At 31.5% G+C, this 22,819-nt stretch overlaps 1 protein-coding gene across 1 annotated transcript in view; it reads left to right on the top strand.

The window, feature by feature from the left end:
- Positions 1 to 7,029, top strand: part of LOC105203747 (somatostatin receptor type 2) — a 58,688-nt gene extending 51,659 nt beyond the window's left edge. Inside the window, exon 3 of the mRNA XM_026131354.2 lies at positions 3,534 to 7,029. Coding sequence (XP_025987139.1) covers positions 3,810 to 5,036 — 1,227 coding nt within the window. The 5' untranslated portion in view covers positions 3,534 to 3,809 and the 3' untranslated portion in view covers positions 5,037 to 7,029. The remainder of the gene's footprint in view (positions 1 to 3,533) is intronic.
- The last annotated feature ends 15,790 nt before the right edge of the window (positions 7,030 to 22,819 follow it).

Here is a 22,819-nt window from a genome sequence, read left to right as displayed (position 1 = left end):
AATTTTACATGGATCACTTTCCTTCAGTCAGCAGTTCCCTTTACCTTCATAATTGTAACAGATTTTTAGTTCATTTCATTAAACACACTGGAAATGTATTACGTGATACAAATTTTATAATTAAACAATTTATTTTTTTATATTGTCATATAAATTTTTATAATCAGATTCAATTTATGCATAGAAATATGCATCACACTTATTCATTGCGCTTTTGCACGTAGCACGCGATTAATACTTGAGATCGTTAATTAAATACACGCGCGCGTCGTTTCCATTGTCATCGTGTCGCCGCTTTATTTTATTGTATTTTTCTTTAGGAATATACGCACGAGCTGTTGTGCATTCGTAAATCAATTACCTACGAAGAATAGCTCGGATGCGATCTACCATATTCCCCGGCGCACGTGTGTATGCATCGATATGCTCGTAACAAAGAGGACGATACATACCGTGACAGGCACGGGCACAAACAAATGCGTAGTCGGGTAGAGTGAACCGAAGTATCGTCTCCGTTTTATTATTGTTCTCACGTGCACGCTCAGTCAAGTAATAACTTCTCGGTTATCAGTTACATCTGATGCTTTTTGACGGGGTCGCTGCTTTTCCGTTGTACCATCGCAGGAGACATTAGGGATTCGTCTCTTGGATTAGCAACTTTATGATCATATTTCCATCTCGGGTCGGAACGATCACTCCCCATAGTTTTTTTTTTCTTTCGTAATTTTATTCTCTGCCCCGTTGTTTTCCGGCAATCTTAAGACCCGCTTTTTTCGTAACGCAAAACGACGCGGCGACGTGATGCGTCGCGACGTCGAAGCGCCCTCATCATATGCTCCACCATCATCTCCTCACGCATCTTCGCCGTTGGCATTTTACGCCGCTCTTAGGGGGATAGCTTTCTTAAGTAGCACTTTTGTTGGATACTCAGCGGCAGAAGAACGCGTAAAGATTCTACGAGAGATTCTCGTTATGATAAAGGTCATAAGGCAATAATATATATTTCAGTATGTTCAAGCATCTACTGAAATATTCAAAATGCAATTAGCGAATGTCTGAACAATTTAATCGATTAAATGTAATATTCATGAAGAAGCGAATTAAAATTGTGTTTGGATTTATTCAAAATCTTATATCAATTGTATCTATTAAACTATTTTGAAGAAAAAGCAATAAAAGAGGCAACACTTGTTCTCTCTTTTTCTCTAGATTTTTGTGTTGTATCGGAAAGAGATAAAATCTCACAGCTCTGTTACGTAATCGAATAAATAAATCGCAAAATTCTAATAGCGTAATGTCGTGAATATTTTTATTCAATTAAAAAGACATTAATTGATTTTTAAACTATATCTGCGTTCTTATATAAACAAGCACATCGTCTCTCTCTCCTCATAAATTATGTAAGAAAAGTGCTTTTAATATCGGATGTCTAAGGTTTTTTTTTAAATTAGTAGAAATCAAAAGTGAACATAATTACTATTATTATTGTTTATAAATAGACATAGAAAAATTCTGTCGATACAACACTATCAACACCGTAATAAGTATAATCATAAGTAAATTTTAATTAAGACGTTATTTGATTCCGTGTTGATGCGATTTACAAGTGATAATTTTATTTGATTTTTACTTTAGTTTAAACCAATTATTACGCTTTTTGTTTTCTTTAACGTTTTCTCACTGACAGAAAGTGCTGCAGCATTATGATCGCGTCCGTTTAATCTGTGAGCCTGTAAGTCTGGTTTCCGGTTCTTTTCCTTTGGGAATATGACAAGACTGCGTGCGGACTTATTTTTCGCTCTGTAAATATAGAAGTTAAGAATGCGATCTTTTAGCGACACTCCGCGTTAGTATACTGTTAGTATTCTTCACTTTACCAAAAAAGTCTCCTGCAAAGAAACGATCAGAATTAACGTTTAATTCCGTGCATCATTTCTTGTATAATTGCCAAGTTAAGTTTCGATGCTTAAATACACTTTCGAGAAAATTTCTTTATAATAATAATAATAATAATTATTATTATTATTATTATTATTATTATAAAGAAATTTTCTCGAACATTTATCTTATATATATATATAATAATAATAATAATAATTATTATTATTATTATTATATATATAAGATAAATGTTATGTTATAGTTAATAAACGATCTTAAACAAAATGTATTTACATGTGTTTATTCTGGTAGAGATGTATTTGAAAAGTCACGAAATTGAAAATGTAGGTCAAAATTGCAAGCGCATGTTTGTAACTGCAAACATCCTTTCAATAAGTTCTTTTAATCTCTGGCGAGTTGCATTGCGTGTTTCTTTTTTTGGAACGCGAGTTTGGAAAGCAAAAAACAAAAAGAGAGAGAGAAAGAGAGAGAGAGAGAGAGAGAGAGAAATTATTTTTCTCATCTTTTTTGATCGTTTCTTTTTATACGTTGCTTGTAGTTTAACTATGGGAGAACCGATTGACATTCCTATTACGCATGAGAAATGTCTTGTATTATCGGAAGTATTCGAGCCGGGTGCCCAAACCACAGCAAATTGTTTTTTAAGAGATTCTGCCTGCATTTTCGAGATTTTCAAAGCTGTCGCGCATAAATTCCCCTGCTATAGTTGGCCGCAAGTCTTCATTTTGCGGCTTCCGTTTGATAAGGAATTTTAAATCGATCGTATTCCAGTCGTCGATGGAGGGGGCAAAATGGTAAAGCTGATGCTCTTCTCTTTCTCTCGACATGACTGTATAGGCCAGGGATAAATCGATTCCGTTGCGTTGCAGTTCCACGCAAAGTAATCCTGTATACGGAATCGTGTCGCGGAATATCGTTGCGCAATAGACTCGGACGCGTAAACAGCGGCGTGGAAAGATTTGCGTGCTAACTCATCTAGAATGGATATCGTCTATAAATCATCATTATAGGAAGCAAGAAATATGTGTTTTTTAACCCTTAAACGGGCGCGTGAGGGTCGAATTGACCTAGTCGAGCGAATAAATGAATGTTTTTCCGTCTCACTTTTGTTTGTAACTCAACTCTGCTCCGAGTATCTTTCTTTTACACCTTAGTCTTGACTTTAGCCAAATAGCGTCGATAACACTCGAATATTTTAGTCTTTTAGTCTGTGGGTCAATCCCCAGATGACAACGTACGTAACTTTCTGTGCAATTCGGCTTAAAAATTTATTTTTATTTCTCAGATCTTTTTAGTTTATTTTTACTTAAAATTTTTTTCAATTTTTTCGATATAAATATATATTTTAATAATATAATTAGTATATATTTTTCAATATAAATATATAATTTAACTAAAAAAATATTTAATTTGCTTTCGATTAACTGAAAGTAACAATTCTTATTTACATTACAGATATTATTGCGATTATATATACAAAGAAATTTTCATTATGTACTAGATATTTGTGCAATTGAAAGATATTTTCAATAAAAAGATAAAATTGTTTTCATAAAGATATTATTAAAACAAGAATGTTTTTTTTCTGTGCAATTTTACTAATTTTTCTCTTTTTTTGTTGTATGTTTCAGATTCTACCTTTAAAGCCGACAAACGCCTCAGCAGTGAAAAATTGGCATTCACCAAGTTAATGACTTTGAACCGGCCGAATAACACGTATGTTACCTCCTCGTAGCGGAACAAACTTTCGTTACATCTACATCATTATTCACCAAGATACTAAGAAGGTGCCTACAATCCCGTCTTAGTAGACTACGAGTAACCAATTAATGTTGCGGTTAATTGGATTAATAAAATTCCTGTGATATCGAGAAAATTATTCAAGACTTGTAACAGCGATTTCTATAATGGATGAAATGTATAACTTCACCAATTACAGCCTAATGTACAACGACACGTTCATGAATTGCGATACCAAGTTGCCGATTGTCGACGTCATCCATCAAATTCTTTACTCCATCGTCTTCGTCATTGGAATTCTCGGAAATTCCTTAGTTATTTATGTTGTTCTGCGCTTCTCGAATATGCAAACTGTTACGAATATGTACATTGTGAATTTGGCGATCGCGGACGAGTGCTTTTTACTCGGTATACCTTTCTTAGTGACAACTATTAGTTTGCGTAGCTGGATCTTCGGTAGGATCATGTGCAAAGCATATATGATTACGACAAGTATCAATCAGTTCACCAGCAGTATCTTCCTGCTTATTATGAGCGGCGATCGTTACGTCGCCGTGTGCCACCCGATTACATCCCCGAAGATGCGCACACCTTTAATCTCCAAGATAGTGTCGCTCACCGCCTGGACAACTAGCATTCTCCTAATGATACCGGTATTTCTTTATACGGACGCCATGGAATTTTCGGAAGGTGTCATCAGCTGCAACATTTATTGGCCTAATAATCACGGCGGCCACATAGCTTTCATCTTCTATACGTTTATCCTCAGCTTCGCTGTTCCTCTGCTATTTATAGTGATCTTCTACTGCCTGGTGATCAAAAAGTTGCGAACAGTCGGGCCGAAGAACAAATCAAATGACAAAAAACGGTCGCATCGAAAAGTCACTAGGTTAGTTTTAACAGTGATTGCTGTATATGTATTTTGTTGGTTGCCTTATTGGGTTACTCAATTGGCCTTGGTACACACCCCGCCGAAACAGTGTCAGTCTAAAATCAGTATCACAATCTTCCTCCTAGCCGGTTTCCTTAGTTACAGCAATAGTGCTATGAACCCAATTTTATATGCCTTTTTGAGTGATAATTTCAAAAAGAGTTTTATGAAGGCGTGCAATTGTGCGGTTGGCAGGGACACAAACGCGGCGAACATTGAGAACAGTGTATTTCCACGGAAGAAAGTTAACGCTGATAGACCGCATTCTAATCGGATGATCGCCTCTGAGCAGTCTAGAATGGACTTTGAAGACGAGGAGAGAGGGCTGCTTATCAGCAAGACATCCACCACTACGGTGACAATGACATCGCGATCAAACATCACAATCAGTAGTGAACCCAATCCGGTGCAAAGGGATGCAACAAAGAATGGTGCGCAATTAATCCTGTCGACGCAGGTTTAGAGCACAAAACCGTTGCAATTTCAGAGCGAAGAAAACTCTTCATCGTGAGAACGATAAGCTGAGAGAGCTGGCCTTTCAAGCTTATTCACTTGCCGGATCTTGTAATTAGACATTAGAATGACGATACCCAAATGAGCCTGTTAATAATTTCTCTGAATGTAACAATCGTTGTACCTGACTGTTATTCATTATAATGTTTATATATTATAATATTTCTCAAATATCAATACGACGAAGATCTCCGAATGAGAAAACATTGCTTTCAATTTTAATTACAACGATCGTCTGGCCAAAGTGTTTCTGCATGACAATGATGATAAACTTCAGTTCTTTGTTCAACAAACAAACGTTAATCACTGGATCGCCGAGCATAAAAGTTTGTGATAAATGACTTTCTCACTTTGATAAATATCTAAAAAATCGAGGTTACCGAAAGAGTTGGGATCAACATCCGCCTGAATATTGATTTGAATCTATGAATACATACGTGGAAAAAATATTTCTATTTGTGATTATTTATTAATATTTTTTTAAAACGATGTTGTGTACGAGTATGTGCGTGTGAGTGATAATAAAATTTGATCGTAAGTTAGGTAGTCAGAATTAAGTAAATATACTTTCCACATCGCCTTACTTTAATAACAACCCGACATTAACCTTCAAATTATATCTGAACGATCGATTTCTAATGGCCTGCGTTTAAATCCCTTTTTGTCCCGTATTCTAGCTCTTACATTCACCTAAACTTCCTATTGTTTCTTCCCATTTTATCAGAACTCTCACACGTTGACCCTCCTTGATCATTTAAGCATCACATCAAATGTAAAACTGTATACGCCTTCTTTTTTGTAAATTGCATACTCTTCGTCATATTCTTTCTGTTCTTCAGATTTCTCAGTTTCTCATCCTTTCCTTATTTGATTACATTGACACTGTCTATATATCAGCTTTAAACGCCTACTCATCGTCCATAGCGTATTCAAAGCTCGTGTTTACGCTTTGCCTATAGTATTAAAAGGATTGATCATATAACTCCACTTTTTTAGACTTTCGGCTGACTAAATATTCATCAAAGATTTATTCTGCGTTTAGTTTATAATGTTTTACAGTCTAACGCGTCTTAGGGAGACTTTGTCGCAACGGAAACAATTGCTCATTTATTTGCACGAGGCAGTTCTGTCGCGGCGTACATGCAACTGCCGACTCGTTCACACGAGACAATTCTGTCGCAATGTAAAAGTACTGACTTTGCGTTTCCGCCTCGACGAAGTCGCCCGTCTGTCTAAACCCTTATCTACGTAATTGTCTTCACTTTAATCATGAATTTCATTCCAACTTATCTACCAACACACGATTCCAATCCTTACTTTCCTTTTTCTTGCTCAACCAGGTTTCAGGCTGCGTTTTCCTATGCAATAAGACGCTTCAACTTTTTACTCGTCGATATTCGTTCCTCTTTCTCTTTCATTACATTTAAGTCTGTTGTTTCTCAATATACTGCGTTCAATTTTAAATGTTATATTTTTATCTTTCAACTTTATTTTAATTATACGTTTTTGAAACTTTTTATTTATTAGAAATGTATTTACACTTTTTCCGTTTTACTTGCAGATTCAGTTTGTGTACATCATTATAATTCGTCTTCTTTAGTGTATATCTTTTGCTTTATTATTTCCTAACGTTAAAACTTTCTGGTGTATTATTTGTGTATTATAACTTTATTGCTAATTTAGTATACCTTTTAATTGTACACTTTTTAACTTCAATGTTATTATGATATATTTTTTAGTTATTTCTGCGTATAATTTATACGTTACTTTTAAGTAATTTGTATATTAGGGTGGAGCCAAAAATTAAAAATTTTCGCTGCACATTAATTCAGAGAAGTTGCTAGAATGAATACAAATTCAGAGTAAAAAGATTTAAAATAAATATTTTTAGCTCGCGCATCGTACTCAAATTTTGTAAAATATTCATATTTATAATTTCTACTACCTTCTTTTATAAAGTAAACTAACTTTCAGTGCTTCAGTAATTTTTATTATTAAAGTTTATTTACTATATTTCTAGAGTCTGAAATACATTTTTTTTATTTACTGAACTAGATTAGACCCATTTTAACATTATTTCTCCAAGATGCAAACATAGTAATATTTTAGAGAAAATTAAGATTATATATTTCATTAAGATTATATATTTTGAAACCATCAAAGTCTCTCAAATCATTTATTTAGTAATTTTTTAAATAAAATGTTACATAGTGATATGATTCTCTATTAAATGTAAACGTACATTATCAACAGCTCGAAGCATATTTTCCATATAATTCAAACCTCTAAATATTTAAACCTCTCAAAACCTTTAACACTAATAGTTGATATCATTCAGCATAATGCTTTCTTTGTTCATTTACAAAATGTACTAAAATACATAAATGACAACACATAAGAAATTCGATAATACTGAGAATTCTTGAAATAAGAAAATTGAAATTTGCAGGTTTGAATGTACAAACCTCTTAATTTCGAAGGTACCGATTATAAATTTAATTGAATAATTCTCAGCTATATTTACAATATCGCCATTATTACAGCATATTTCGTTTCCAATTATTAAATCATTTATTCTGTCTAAAAATATACGTGGGTATATATCATGAAACTGTTAGAAATGAATTTCAATCGGGATTTAATCGTTTCTTAGATTTCTATTGTTTTCTAAGAAAAACGGAATAATTCTGATCAAAATCTATTCCGAGCAATTCTACAATACATGTCCACATTGGGAGCGTTCCATGACACGCAAACTTGAAAGTGTGTAAAATTAGTGCCAAAGGTATCAAGCATTAGTCTATCGATCTGATAGTAGAAATGGCTTTGTTAAATTTATTTTAAAATCGATATATCTAAATTTAATATAGAGTATTTTCTCTCTTATGATTAGTTAGTTGAAGAGGGTGGGTGGAACTCGCAGTACAGCTACCTTCACGTGGTGAGTTCTGAGCCGTTTTATTTAAAATAAACGGGCGAAAAGCTGTACATACATCCCGTAAGAAATAACTCGATATCGAATCGACATCGAAATCATCAAATCAACATCATTTCGATATCAATTCGATCATTTTTTTTGTTGCAACTTAATGCTGTACACTTGTTTTTTTTTTAAAATTTTGTACCTTGTTTATTTAATAAAACTTTATGGTTTTTTACACATAATACTATTTACTGTGTGATTCTTGGAGAAATAATATTAGGGTCTAGAAATATGTTACTTAAATTTTTATATGAAATATAAAACTTACTTGATGAACATTAAAGACAGTATCGAAAATTTTCAAAAATATCTCAAATATTTGAATTAAAAAGCGAAATATTTCATAAAAGTTACAAAATATGTCTGAAAAGTTCCTGAAATAGCTCTGGAATAGCGAAATGTTCGCCATTCTTGCATTTGAAATCTTGCAGTAAAGTTGCTGTGAGGTTACTAAAAGAAATCTGCAATCTTTCTGAAATATCACCAAAAAGTTACTGAAATGGCTAAAATTTTTTTGAAATATTGCTGACGTAATTCTTTGAATGTAATAAATTTAAATATCATTCTAAAATATTTTTGATCTTATTTCTTAATAAAATGTGTATGTTAAAAATTATATTTAAATTTATTATATTCAGATAACTGCAAATACTAAAAGAATGTAGTAAAAATTATATATAAAATATACTTATTGTTAGTGTTTTTAAGATTCTGATTAATATAATAAATGTGAATATAATTTCGGCAATATCTTCAATAAAAAAGAATATTATAATTTTATATTAATATATATAAAATATAATTTTATATTTATATATATATATATATATATATATATATATATATATATAATTATATATAAAATAATATTTTATATATAAAAGAATAAAAACATAATTTATAAAATTTTACATGCAATGCGCAAAAAGTATTAGCCGATTTAAAAATCTTTCTTCACCTTTGAATTCGTATTCATAAATAGCAACATTTTCACACTATTACGATGCGCAACGAGAAATTTTCCATTTTACGTCCTATTGTACATTTTATAAAGCTTATTTTGCCTTACACAGAATGTGATTTAATTCATCTATAAATTTCATAGAACGAAGAATCGAGATCAGTTAAGATGGAATTCTCGATATTAAGAAGTTCATGATGAAGAACCACAACGTGACGTGTTTCTCATATTCTGAAATATACCATATAATTTATGTCGAGTACGCGCATGATTTCACGGAACATTCAAAAGAATATTGAATGTATAAAAGTTATGGAAAACATTTTAAATAAACCGTTAATAATGTCAGAATATTTATAAAGTACATATAAACTACACTGCTGAATTTAATGATTTGATAAAATTATTAATTGATTTAGTAAAATAAATTTATGTATTCATTTCTCAATAATCTCAATATAATGTTGATTTTTTGCGTTTATTAATAAAATATATATTTTTTATTTTTTTATAATTTGAATGAATAAATTGAATTGGTTTGATCGTTTACATTTATACATTATCGCGGCTATGAAAATTTTTTTAAATTTTTGTAAATTTTTTTCCCTCATTCAGTTTTACTAATATTTTGAAGAAAATTTCACATATTTTTACTATATTCTATAAAAAAAACTAATAATTAATGAAACTTATAGATGCGTTTATTGCTTGTCGATTTTCGAATAAAATATTATCCCATGTATTAATCTTGAATTAATAAAAATAACTTTAGCGAAGATGCAATACTAAATTATTTACGCAATATAAAATAAAAAAAGTTGCATTCACACGTGACAGCTTCGGTTTATCATGACAAATAAATAAAAATATAAAAAAAGTAATTATATCAAAAACGTTATTAGGATATAGATTCTTGTATTAAATTATGTGTTTGAATGTGAACAAAAGTCATAAGAGTTCAGATTGTAGGTATATATGTGTATGTTACGTGTCTCTATGCTTACTCTTCAATCAGTAAAGCTTTTTACCTATTTTGTTTTTAAAACGTTAAAAAGTTTCATCTTTTTCAAAATTACATCCCATTCCATAGAAAATACAACAATTTTTAGTAGCGGATTTGTAGTATCATCTCAATTTAGTTACGTTCAAAACAACGTATAATTTACACATTTTGTTTATACTACATCAATAATTTTACAATATTGATATTTTGTAATATATCTAGTCAAATTAGTTGATTGAAATTGATAGCAATTAATTACTAATTAATTAATTAATTTTGAAGGTAACAGTTATTTTAATAAAATAATTTTAAAAATTGCCATAAAATATATCTTGACAAAAAATGAATCTTCCTTTTATTATTCTACTATAACAAAATGTACATTATAATGAGTTTAAATATCGATCATAACTTTTGTAGTAGTACAAGATGAAGACATATAAACTAAAACGACTTTCTCTGTCGCTCTATCAACAATTTATTTATTATTGACATTAAAGGATTGGGGGCGCTAGTATTCATTCTGCTACTGGAAAACTCGACAAAATAACTTGATAACCGAGAAAATTATCGAATCATTCTAGCTATCCATCCATCTTAGTGATTCATCGATAATCATCACTTTTCCTATCATTTTACACATTTGATAATCTTTCACGCATTTTCATCGAAACGATTTTATTCGCACTCTATTTTACACCTGCAGAAATTCTATTTCAATTTCGTTTTACAATCGTCTGACATCTCGAAAAGAAGTAGAGGACCAATGCAATTTAAATATTGAAGAATGGATACCTTTTCTCTTCTACTATTATATGTATTACAAAACAACTTAATTATTCGTGCTGTTTTAAGAAATTAAGTTAAAAAGTATTATATTTTATGTAATGTCTTTAAATGTTGCCAAAGAAATGATTTGTCGTTTGTATGTCTTAATATATACATATAAGCACAACAAAACGTATTATTATATTGTATTATAGAAATTGCTGTCAAATTTGACTTCTATTTTTAGAGAAAATAAGCATTTGCGTAAAAGCCAAAGCGTAAACAGTTTCTGAGTACACTCGCATTAGCAAATGAAAATTAATAAACTTTGAAAAATTAATTTTCATTTGCTTGTAGTGCGAGCATATTTCAGTGTACTTTGGAGGTGCGAATAGATAACAAAACTTTCTTTATTAATTAATCTTAAGCAAAGCTTACTTTAATGAGTTTAATGTGCACGAAAAGAATAATTTTTCTATGGTATTTAAAAATCTAGTTAAATACAAATTAGATACAAATTTGAAAATAATTTTATGTTAGACTATCAAAATAATTATATAAAACATTCGAGTATGTGATAATATTGCTGCAGAAATTTTTTTACATTAAGCTTGTCCAATATAATTTTTTTTAATAGTTTAATATAATTATTTTCAGATCTGTATTTCAACAAAATTGTTCTTTCCGTATAAAGTGTCAAGCTGTGAAGGTCGATACTCAACTAAATACTGTTATATAAAGTAGCTGAAAGAGTGATATTTAATTAAACTTTTGCCAAAAAAAAATAATCACCTCCAGATTTCACCGAAAAGCCAACAGTTAATAATAATGTATGAGAGCGAAATAATTTAATGTGTCAGCCATTAAGTTCAGAGATGAAATTGAGGTGAATTGAATCTGAGGTTCAGAGATGTAACCCGTGTTCTGTGTGTGATGTTGTGAGATCTTGTATGTATATGATCAACGAATATCAGAAGACTTTTAGAACATATAGAATATGTCGATCGATGTCACGTGTGCTCGTAAACTTTAAACAATAATCGAATTAGTGGTCCAGCTTTATCGTGTATGCACAAGAATTCTGTATTCCTATAAAACAATATTAAGTTTTTATTATTAGTTAATTATTAGTAAATAATTAACTATTAGAGTTAATTTCAATCATTGTTTTTGACTGAATAAAGAATCATTTTTTTGATAGCACAAATTGGGAGTATTTCTCCCTTTCTCGAACGCTGTCACCGGCAAGCCAGTCCGAACAGTCGGGAAAAGCAAATCATACCAGACTAAATGTAATATTATTAAAAATTGTTATTTTTCTAATTTACTAATATTTATTTTAAAAATGTGTACGTTTAATATATTTTAAACAGCGCCATAAAATATCGTATATAATTTTATACTTGTACTAAGACGTATAATATTATAAGCATTATTACCATTATTTTACCGCTATAAATTTTATTTTATTTTTTCATGCCAAAAATGCAAATGTAGTCCATTCTTCCGTCCACTCGACAGGCTGCGGACTGTCGGATATATTACATGAATTGTGCAAGTTAATTTAGTACCTCTTTTTCATAAAATTCCAAGTTTATTCACAAACAATCAAATGGATGTAATATTTAAAATAATTTCCATCATTTTCTCTGACTTACTTCATCTATCAAACAGCTGATGAATACTCTTGTGGAAAAAACTTGACGATTATGAGTCAATAAAATTTTCAAGGCCTTTTCGGATCTTTTCCACTTAAAATATATGTATCAAGCGATATTACTCGGTGCTGGTAGTAATCCGACGAGGCTATTTCTCGCGAAAAAAAGTCCGCGGAAACGAGAATTTCTTAGCCTAAAGCATAAATAACATCTCAGCGCAATATTCAGCTCTAACGTTTTCTTAGGGCTGAATATTGCGCTGCAAAATAAAATCTTCACTTCGAAATTTCTGATACCACTTTTGCGCATTTTATATTCATAAAATGTGTCATAAGAATCTTCATCTTGAGCAGAATAAATCATTTCCGTGGTTTCAACAACATCATTTTTTAATAAAATGTGAAAAAATGTAGTGCCTCAAATACTTTTTGAATGCTCAACGTATTCACTGCTGTTTTATGAAGTTATGCCGCCTGTTTCGTCAAGGTATATAATGTTTTAAGATTGTCGAGATCTACATATTTGTAAACAGCAAAGAAGTGGAAAAATATTTAATTTTAAAATTAGTTATAAAACCGAATGTAAAAGCACCGAATTAACTCGCACAATATTAAGTTACCATTTATAATAAAGTTTATAATACGAAGAAATTAAGAGTTGCCGTTTAAGTAAAATTAAAATTAATTGTATTTATTTGTGTGTATAACGTATGCATGTTTATTTCACCCAACTCCTCACTCACACACACATACACTTTTACTTTCTCTCTTAAAAATCGATAAATATAGCTACGCGTGCAGTTAATCGTGAAAATTTAATCGCAGGCTGATTTAATAAAATGTAATAAATGTTTTATATTTCTCCGAGCTGCTTTGGGTATTACACGAACATGAATATCTTTTTGATCTCATATGAATTTTCTGTGAATAAAGCGTATTTTTATACAAAATGTTGTTGAACCATTAATACGCATTTAAATACGCTACCTCCATGATGGTAAATTAACAGCCACTGATCTATTAAATAGTAATAACAGTAATGGAAACAGTTGGGACTATATCAATCCCTAGACGTCGTCGAGAGCTAAAGAGTTCCTCTGTGACTCCCGCTAAAACCTCTTTTTACTTAGGCTTAATACAGAGGATACTTGGTCTTTAAGCTTAGCATAGCCTCCAAGTTCTTAGGCTTACGTTTAAGCTGGACATAGTCAGTTCCAGGTTCTTAGGCTTACATAGCTCTAGTTTCTTAAGCCTCAATACAGCTTTAGTCCCTTGGGCCTGATTTATAGTTCCAAGTTTTCTTAATGTAGCCATCGAAAAATGCATGTAAGATGGTTTGGTAAAGGTACTCTCGGTGGTTCGTTATTGTTTTCCATCCGCAAGAAATGGTGATCAATTAAAGAATCTAATATGTTCTATATATTTAAGAAGATGCAATGGAATTGTGTTATTGTTACATTTTTGTTTCACATTGAAATATATATCACAGATAATTGAACATGCACAAGAACAACCTTCAAAGATAATTAAGGTACGAGCGATAATCTTTGTTACTATCTTCCTGTCACACCGAAGTTTCTCGACAAAGTTCATAAACCAACATCTTGACCGATATGTTTGCTATTGATCTCCCCCCTCACCCCTCTGTCTTTCTCTCTCTTTGGACTATATATAATATAAATAATGCAATTTTTAAATTTCTCACAAAGCTGAAATAGTTTAAAACATCCTTGTGCAACTAGTGCAACAGAATAGCATGATCACGAAAATGTCAATAAACTCTTAGACGTTTCTTTTTTAACGAGCTAATTCGTTTCTTTGCCGGATGACAAGACAACGATGTACGAAAAAAGATATTTTTGCTTTCACATTTCCATTTTCAAAGCATTAAACAATTTTTGAGCACTACAATCTTTCGCATCGATATCGATTAATTTAACTGACTGCCAATGAATATTCAATGCTTCGGAATGATTAACACAAGCCCCAAAGAAAAGTAGAACGGTACGTTAATTTTTTTTTTATGAAGTAACGCCTGCGGCATTCCTTTTTGTATAGTTTAAAAAAAGACTGCTCGGGGAAGAGAGAGATTTCAGTAAGCGATGCATGTGCGCTGTCGAATGCGATGCATGTGCTGTCGAGTGCGATGCACATACATAGAATTCAACATACCCTTGGGATACGAGCCCCAGAGTATCTTTTGAAAATTTCCTTCTCTGTCGAAAAAAAAGATAAATAAACGTTGCTACAACGATTTCATCCGATTTCCTAGAAGAACGGAGTTTATTCTCGTCTGCGTGGCTCACAATACCGGCTCGGACATGACGACGACGACGACATTAACTGATTAGAGTGTCGTAGAAATTTACACGGATGATTAGACGTTGACGCGCAATTTAATCTACTTGATGACCATCTATTGTCTTTGATAGTTGCAGTGGGAAAATATCGAGTGTGCTGAACGTTGTACAAATCATATCGATTAGCGATGCAAATAGTTCTTTTTTTTTCAATGAAGTGTATTGAACGACCGTACGACACGTCGCGAGCATAATTATAATTTTAATTAATTTACATTGTTCCTAATAATTGCGCGGCCAATTTTCCGCTAAACGTGTAAATATAAATGTAAATTTGGCGCAGTGTAATTATGCTAATGGGTTACGTACTCTTTGCAACTAACGCATTGTTAATGAGATTCAAGCGGTGTCTATATCATTTAATTAGAATTGGTATTTAATTAAGATCTTTTGCTCACAAAGACAATTTTACTGTTAACTTCTGGCGAATTTGTAATGAATTAACTGATAATGTCTCGTTATTTTAATAATCTGATAATTATTGGTTAATTATTGGTAATTGTCGCATATAATCGCATTTCACTTTATTAAATGTGAATAATTCTTATTATTTATAATTAACTAAAAAAAATTTATATAAAATAACTTTACCATCATTTTTCTCAAGCCACAAAAGTTGTAAACTTCATAAGAAAATTTTGTTTCACAATTTTTTCCTTACGTTATCAGTTTGCCCTAGGTTTATCTTCTTTCCATTGTTTTTTTGTTTCGCTCTTTGATGACCGTTGGAATTTCATTAGGTTCGACTGGTGACGAACGTCCACTGGAAATCAATCGCTTTCACGTGAATGAAACAAATGATTTACAGCACGTTTCACCGAACAGGGCTACCGAATGTCAATAGCGAATACCTAATGACCAACAGCCAATCTGGTCATAAAACTACTTTTACGATAGTTTTCTTTTCGATACGTGTTTTAAAAATAGATAAATAATTCTCTAAAAATCCTTTTCGCATCAATAACGTCTCTTTTATTTCATTCAGCATATATATTTCATATGATGATTAATTTAACTTAATCCAATATTAAGTCAACTCATATCTTGTATTTGATACACGGCCAATTTTTTGCGAAACAACGTTCCTTCTATGCTATATTCGAATTCGATATTACTTCAGCAGCAATATATGTATATTAGAAATCAATATAGATGACGACTATCGATGATAACAGAGTTAACGAGTTTGACGGAACACATAGTTTCGGATCCCAAATGTCCGATGCAATTAACAAATTAACAACTATACAATTTGAATACTGAACATCATCGTTTTGCAACTGTAATATATGATACGCTGCTGCATTCTCTGATTTTACAACCAACCGATCTGTAATTAAATTTTATATTGTAATATCGGTTAAAGTGTCGTGTGCAATATAGCGAAGATCATAAATGGAAATAATTGTCACAAACCGGAGTTGAACTTATTAATTTTATATTTTCTCTACAAATTATCAAAATGTTAGGGGACATGAAATTGAAACAAAGCTGCATTCTCAGCACAATTCGTGAAATTATGTCAAAATATAAACGAATAAATATGGACGTAAAACATAGGCATTTGTAGTTTGTTGGCTAATGCATACATTACTTTGCCCTTTAAAATATGCAACAAACAGCTTATATTTAAGCCCTTTTTAAAATCAATGAGCTTAAATTTATACATGCATTTGCATGTTTAAAACGTCCGACAGAATACATCATTGATGTAGGATACGCGTCATGCTTCTCGCTCAAATATTGCGCAATTTTCCTATACAAAGGGTTTCCACCAGTCAATGATCCGAATTGATATTGGTTTTAAGTGATTTACGGCGAAACGACAAGCTGATCAATAAGGGCGCAAACTGCGATTATGATAGTTTTGTGGCAGAGTTGTACACGTGATACTCTCTCGCTTGAGGGTAGCCGCGATCATCGACAGATCAAACGAATGGTCGTGTAGAATGAGCCTGCCGGCTGCAAGCAATCGTAGGACGTAATCGAGGCATAAATGCGCCGTCCAGCAATCAGCATGTATATTCTCCGATACTGACACGTTTAATAATTGGACGGTCTCGACATTCTCAAACCACGTAAACCGTGCGCGATAGCCGCCGTGAGTTTAATCGCTTCTGAGCAAATGTGTTCGATAAATGAGCGACATTAATAAATTGCCTATTCACAAATTATACATTATTTCAGGATTGGATAATGTATCCTTTTAACTAAATTAAGTTAATGTTAATGGCTTATCAAATTAATTTACGTTACGTTAAAAGTTTCATGAACAAAAACTAACTGTGTTAAAACTTACGTAAGATTAATCTCACTTAAGTTAAATTAAAATCAATTTTGAAAAGCTTTGTTTACATTAAAATTAGAAATCGTTATTTTGTAAAAGTAGTTTACTTTAAATAGCAAAACAATATGATTCGTTAAATATATATTTAATATTTAGTTCATTTAAATTTAAATAAATTTAAATTTATATGAAATATTATTTTTTATACAGGAATGTACTTTTACATTCAATTTTGTTTACTTAAGCAAATTTTTTATTTAGAACAAAAGGTAACAAATTAACTATAAAATTTATGTTTTAAAAATAATCGGTTAAAGTTCAAAACTAACTTATTTAAAATAAACTAGTTAAGTTAAAAATTAGACTTTTTATAACTTTATTATTTAACTTTGAACGTTTTAATTAGTTAATATCCAATCTTGAATATATTACTGTTTTTACATATAATGCTAAAAATCTCCGCAAAATTAATTTTCTAGTCAACTTTCACTTTTACATATAAGTCTATATCAATAAATTCGAGATTTATCTGAATATAGTTATACTTAAGAATTAAAAACAAAAGTGTATATAGCATTAATTAGTGAAATATAGTGCTTTTTACTACCAAAAAACTAGACGTCGAAAAAAGTAAGATTAAAAAAAAATTAATAGATTCCTCAAACACAAGATATTTTTTAATAAAACCAAAATATTTTTGAATAAAATCAGTCCAAAAAAAATTTTTTTAATTACAATAAGACGATGCAATCTCTAGAAGATGAGAGAGTACCACGAAGTTTGTTTTGTTACATGGTAGAGTCTTTCGATATAGATATGCATGAATTATAAACTTCGTTCAACTGATTTAACTGGTTCAGCTTTCATACGATTAATTAAATGTTTCACGATATGAACGGATATTAAAGTTAATTTTACTTTATCGATGGGAAAGATTATTCGTTTGTGTTGATTGAAGTTAGCTGTGTGCAATTTTAAATTAATATTTCATGAAATTAATTTTTGTTGCATACGGCTATTATAAATGGTCAGAAGTATATTTATATATTAAAAATACTTTTTCATAATATTCGCCATTCTTTCACCTCTTACATATACTATTTTTTTATTGCGGAAAGATATCATGCCGTTGATGCCACAGATAATAAATAACGTGATAGAGTCGACTGAAAAAGCAAAGATTGAGAGTTACTTAAATTTTTTCAAGTGGAAACTTCAGTGAGGACTTATAGTAAGTCATCTCAACAGGTCGTTACAACGTCGGGATCGTTTTTTAATTCCCTTGATCCAACGGTAAGCAAGTGACATTGAATTTTTCGAGTATATAATCGTGCTTTTCCGTTATATACTGCCATACACATAGAGTACATAGACCGTGCATTCAAGAAGTGGCGGAGTGAAAAACTAAAAAGAGATAACTTTGGAGCATGCCTTGGAGAAAAAAAGAGAAAACAAAAAAGACAAAAGAGAAAAAGATAAAATAGTGGTCCAAAGCGTGTTATCTCTTTTCAGTTTTTCACGCGTGAGTTCTACTCCCATTCCTCGAATGCTCGGTCTATGTACCCTATGTCTATGTATACCGCTCGTTGATCAACTACAATTCCAGTTTATACAATTCATATCGAGACTTTATTGTCATAGAAAGGTCATGCTTATTAATTATAAACGGATGTAGAATCGTTTAACTTTCATATGTGATAATTTCGCAAATAGCGCCACTCATAAATAGTCTTAAGCAGGAGCGTTGGTAGCGGGTTGACAAACGATGTTGGCAATCAGCGTACGTATTATGTGGCATTTGCGTATTTAATAATCGGGTTGATACTCACACACCGCGTTGAATAACTGGAATCGACGTCGTACGTGACGGCAATTATTAATTTTATTCGTAACGAACGAATGTACGTTGCGCGCGCGCGACCTCCTGGCAAATTTATCGTCCATTTTCGTTGTTACAACTTCAACTGTATACTGCGGAGTTACTGTCTTTTGTCTCGAAATGTACATACAATCGCAACGGGGACAAAGAAAATAAAGGATTTTCCGTTCAAATAATAAAGTTTGTAATTCTAGATCCAATGCTTAGAAAATGGGTAGGAAAAACGTATGTGAACTAATGGCGTATCGCCAAAGAAAAAGTGCTCAATAAATTCGCCCTCAAAACTAACGAAAGCAGTGCACATCGAATTCAATATTCCCTTGAGGTATGGACCCTGGTGGTCTTTGAAAGATCTTCTATCTTTTACCTCGCAAAAAATGTTCTCAAAAATTCACGCGTATGTGGTGCTTCACTTTTGTATGTATTGTTTTATTTACACGTGGCCATCGTAAAACAAAACCCCGTCACCATTTTTAATTTTTAAATGCTACACTTCCGGCACCAACCTTAAATACAGGAAGAGTCTAGGAGATCCATACAACTTTTATAAGTCGTAACTTTAGTTCCAATCAATATGTTTCAACAAATTTTTTTTTTTATGAAGTTCAACGTCTCAGAAGTGTGACTGAATAAATGGCATTATCAAAAAAACAATGTAAAATAATTGTAAAATTATTATATTAAAGAAAAACTATTAAGCAAAAATAAGAATTTGTAAAAATCCATTTTTTTTTTTTTTTTCAATTAAATCGCAACAAAAACTTTTAAAGGTTTTATAGCTAAAGCATAGAACTTTTAAGAAAAAATTATAGCATTGTCATTGATTTTAAAATTATAATTATGTAACAAAGGAAATATAACAAAAAAAAAACTTTACTTCCATGTCATTTGAATTCTACATAATTGAGCTGTCATTCAAAGTCATGATTGATAGTGAAGACTTCAAACTTTCTCTCCTCTTTAATACAAACTTCTATCTTGTTCCCTCTTCACACAGCAAGGGATCGAAACTTCATACAGGATCTCCAAGACCAAGTGCTGTGTTTAAGGGTTAAAATAATCATGTGCATATATGTTAAACTAAGAGCTGCAGGGGATCTATAAATTTACATTTCGGCAAACGACGTTTGCTGTTGAAAGCATGCAATTCCTCGATCGATAATTCGTATAACGCGCACACTCCTTGTGTCGCTTCAAAGGAGCGCTAATAATTATACGACAAAATGTTGGAGCGACCCACTACAGCTTGATTTCACGAGTTAATCAGCCTCAACGTTATCGTAATTAATACTTTCACATATAATAGCTTTTCGCGCGCATCATTTCCTTCTACATTCGTTGCGCAATGCTCTCTCAAGATTATTTTTCCGATGAATTCATATATGTAATGAGGAGAATTGGTTCTGTGCTGACAAAAAAAGCAATGAAGAACACAAAGGAAAATTTTGCAATTCTACGATTATTATCGTGAAATACGCAATGGTAGTCGATATCCAATACATTGCGAATCTAAACGAGAAATCTTCGCGACGGGAAAGGAAATATGGAAAAACAAAGTTGTTAAAAAAAGAAGGTTACATGTTTAACAATAAATAGTACTTATAAATATTATAGATATTGTATTGCCAATAATAATAATAAATGAATAGTTTTAATTAAATCATTATAAAATTCAATAAATATGAAGAATTAGTAGATATAATATATTCAGATAATGAAAGGACTCTCGATAATAAAGTTATCAAATTGCAGTTAAAAGTTTAAAATTGAAATGCATTATTGCATTATTGCATACAAAGTACCGTGTCGATATTTTCACTTGTCAATTCTAATTTTAAATTGTATATTTAAAATATAATTTATTTTTGTACGTAAAGAAAAATTATTTATTAATTACGGAATCTTGTTTTTAACATTTTATAAGCTTAAACCTTTATCTTTATTTTCAATTATTATTATTTTCAGCTATTATTATAATATTCATTTCTTGGAAAAGAAGTATAAAGTTATTCTAATAAATTTTGAGCACAATGTGTCTCGAAAGATTTCACTTGACAGAGAGAGAGAGAGAGAGGGAAGAGAAGTAGCAGTATTGTAGAAATTATCAGTTCATCCACCTTAGTTATTTCCAGAGTGCTTTCGTAATGTCTCCTGCATTTGCCCCAAAAAGATTATGGATCACGTGCGACGACGAGATTTATATCTCACGTTAGTACCAGTACGCTTCCGGTAATGCGTGAATCTGGTCATCCAGCGCATTAAAAGTGATGTAAATGTCGTCTGAAGAATATTACGTTCCGATTTTATTATCAGCGCGTTTCATCATTCGCGTCGTGAAAATAAACGGATTTTGTTGTCAGTGTCTTAAAAGGTTAATTTTGTGCACCGAGAAAAAAAGGATTTGTGACTATAACTGCAGAGTAAAATAATGGTTAAGAGCTCCAGTTTTATAGTTATTACTGCTATTATAATATTAACATAAATAATAACCTTATGTTTACTTCTAGTAACTATAACAAAATTTTACTATAAATTATGATAATTTTTAATATTATTATAATACAGCAAAATATCAAAATATAGTTAGTAAACATAAAATAAACATTTCTACGCAATCACAATTATCATAAATATAACTATTTTTTAACATTTATTTATTATTCACGTACTTCTAAATATCGTAAAGTGAAATATCACTCTAAAAAATTGAAAATCGAGCCTGTGCAATTTTTCGAGTATAATTTTTCACTCTCACGAAATTTAGAAAGTAGTAACAATAGCTAATAGCTATAATTTGCATAGTTCAAACAACTATAAATACAGTTAACACCGAAAATGACTATCAATTACAGTTAAATTATTATAATTATAACTTTCTTCTCTCAGTGTATAATGGAAAATATATTGTATAAAAAATATATTCTGAAACATATTCGTGAAACAACGATTTTCCTTCCCTCCCTCTCTCCCCCCCTCCCTCTTTCTCTGACTCTGCAATCAACTTTTTACATTAAAAACTGTTATTAACATTATATAGCACAAAAATATCAAAGCGTATTACTGATACTGACACTTCATTTAAAATAATATTTATAAACATTTGGATTGACTCGCAGGCAATTATTTTTGTAATACTTCCGGCATTATATAATAACCGAAGAAACTTGCTTGTTATTTAAAGTCGGCGTAAAGGTGGACTCGTTCTATTTTTAAATTATATTCCACCGTTTCTGAAAAAGATATGAAAGGAGTGGTCGTTAAGATATACACGAAGGAGGGAATCATGATGATGATGAGGAGGGAAACGTGGTTGTCAAGGGAAACGGACCAGGGGATGCGGAAATCGCCCACCTATGTTCCAATCCGTTAGCTGTCATTACCTGCGCGAAGCAATACCGTATCCAGAATTAACCGATTTGTCAATCTAGCGTGTCAACGATAGCTCTAAATCATGACGTAAATGCGAGCATTGCGGTGAATTTATAGCACATTAATCTTTATCAGTGCTTTTAGGAGAAATTGTTTTGTAAGTCGTAAACTTTCTTAACCATCTGTCCATCCCCTTTCCTTCATTTTTTCCCCTTCATCGTTTTTGTACAACTTTGGTACAAAGACACATTTTTGTTACGTAAAGTAAGGAAGAATCCCTTTGGGCGCGGTAAGGTTTACGGCTCACTCGGCAAGTTTAAGAAAGTCAATGTAGCAGCCGCAGAGAGGATTGATCCGCACAATCCTTCGGACCTAGCGAATATACAGACTCGAGCTACATTGCGGACTTACAGTTCCACATTACAAACACACACAAGCACACAATTTGTCCACAATATTGTCCTTG

The sequence above is a fragment of the Solenopsis invicta genome, chromosome 1, assembly GCF_016802725.1.
Source record: "Solenopsis invicta isolate M01_SB chromosome 1, UNIL_Sinv_3.0, whole genome shotgun sequence".
NCBI classification, from domain to species: domain Eukaryota; kingdom Metazoa; phylum Arthropoda; class Insecta; order Hymenoptera; family Formicidae; genus Solenopsis; species Solenopsis invicta.
Note: the sequence above shows the minus strand (reverse complement) of the source record. Positions and strands in the feature narration are given on the sequence as shown.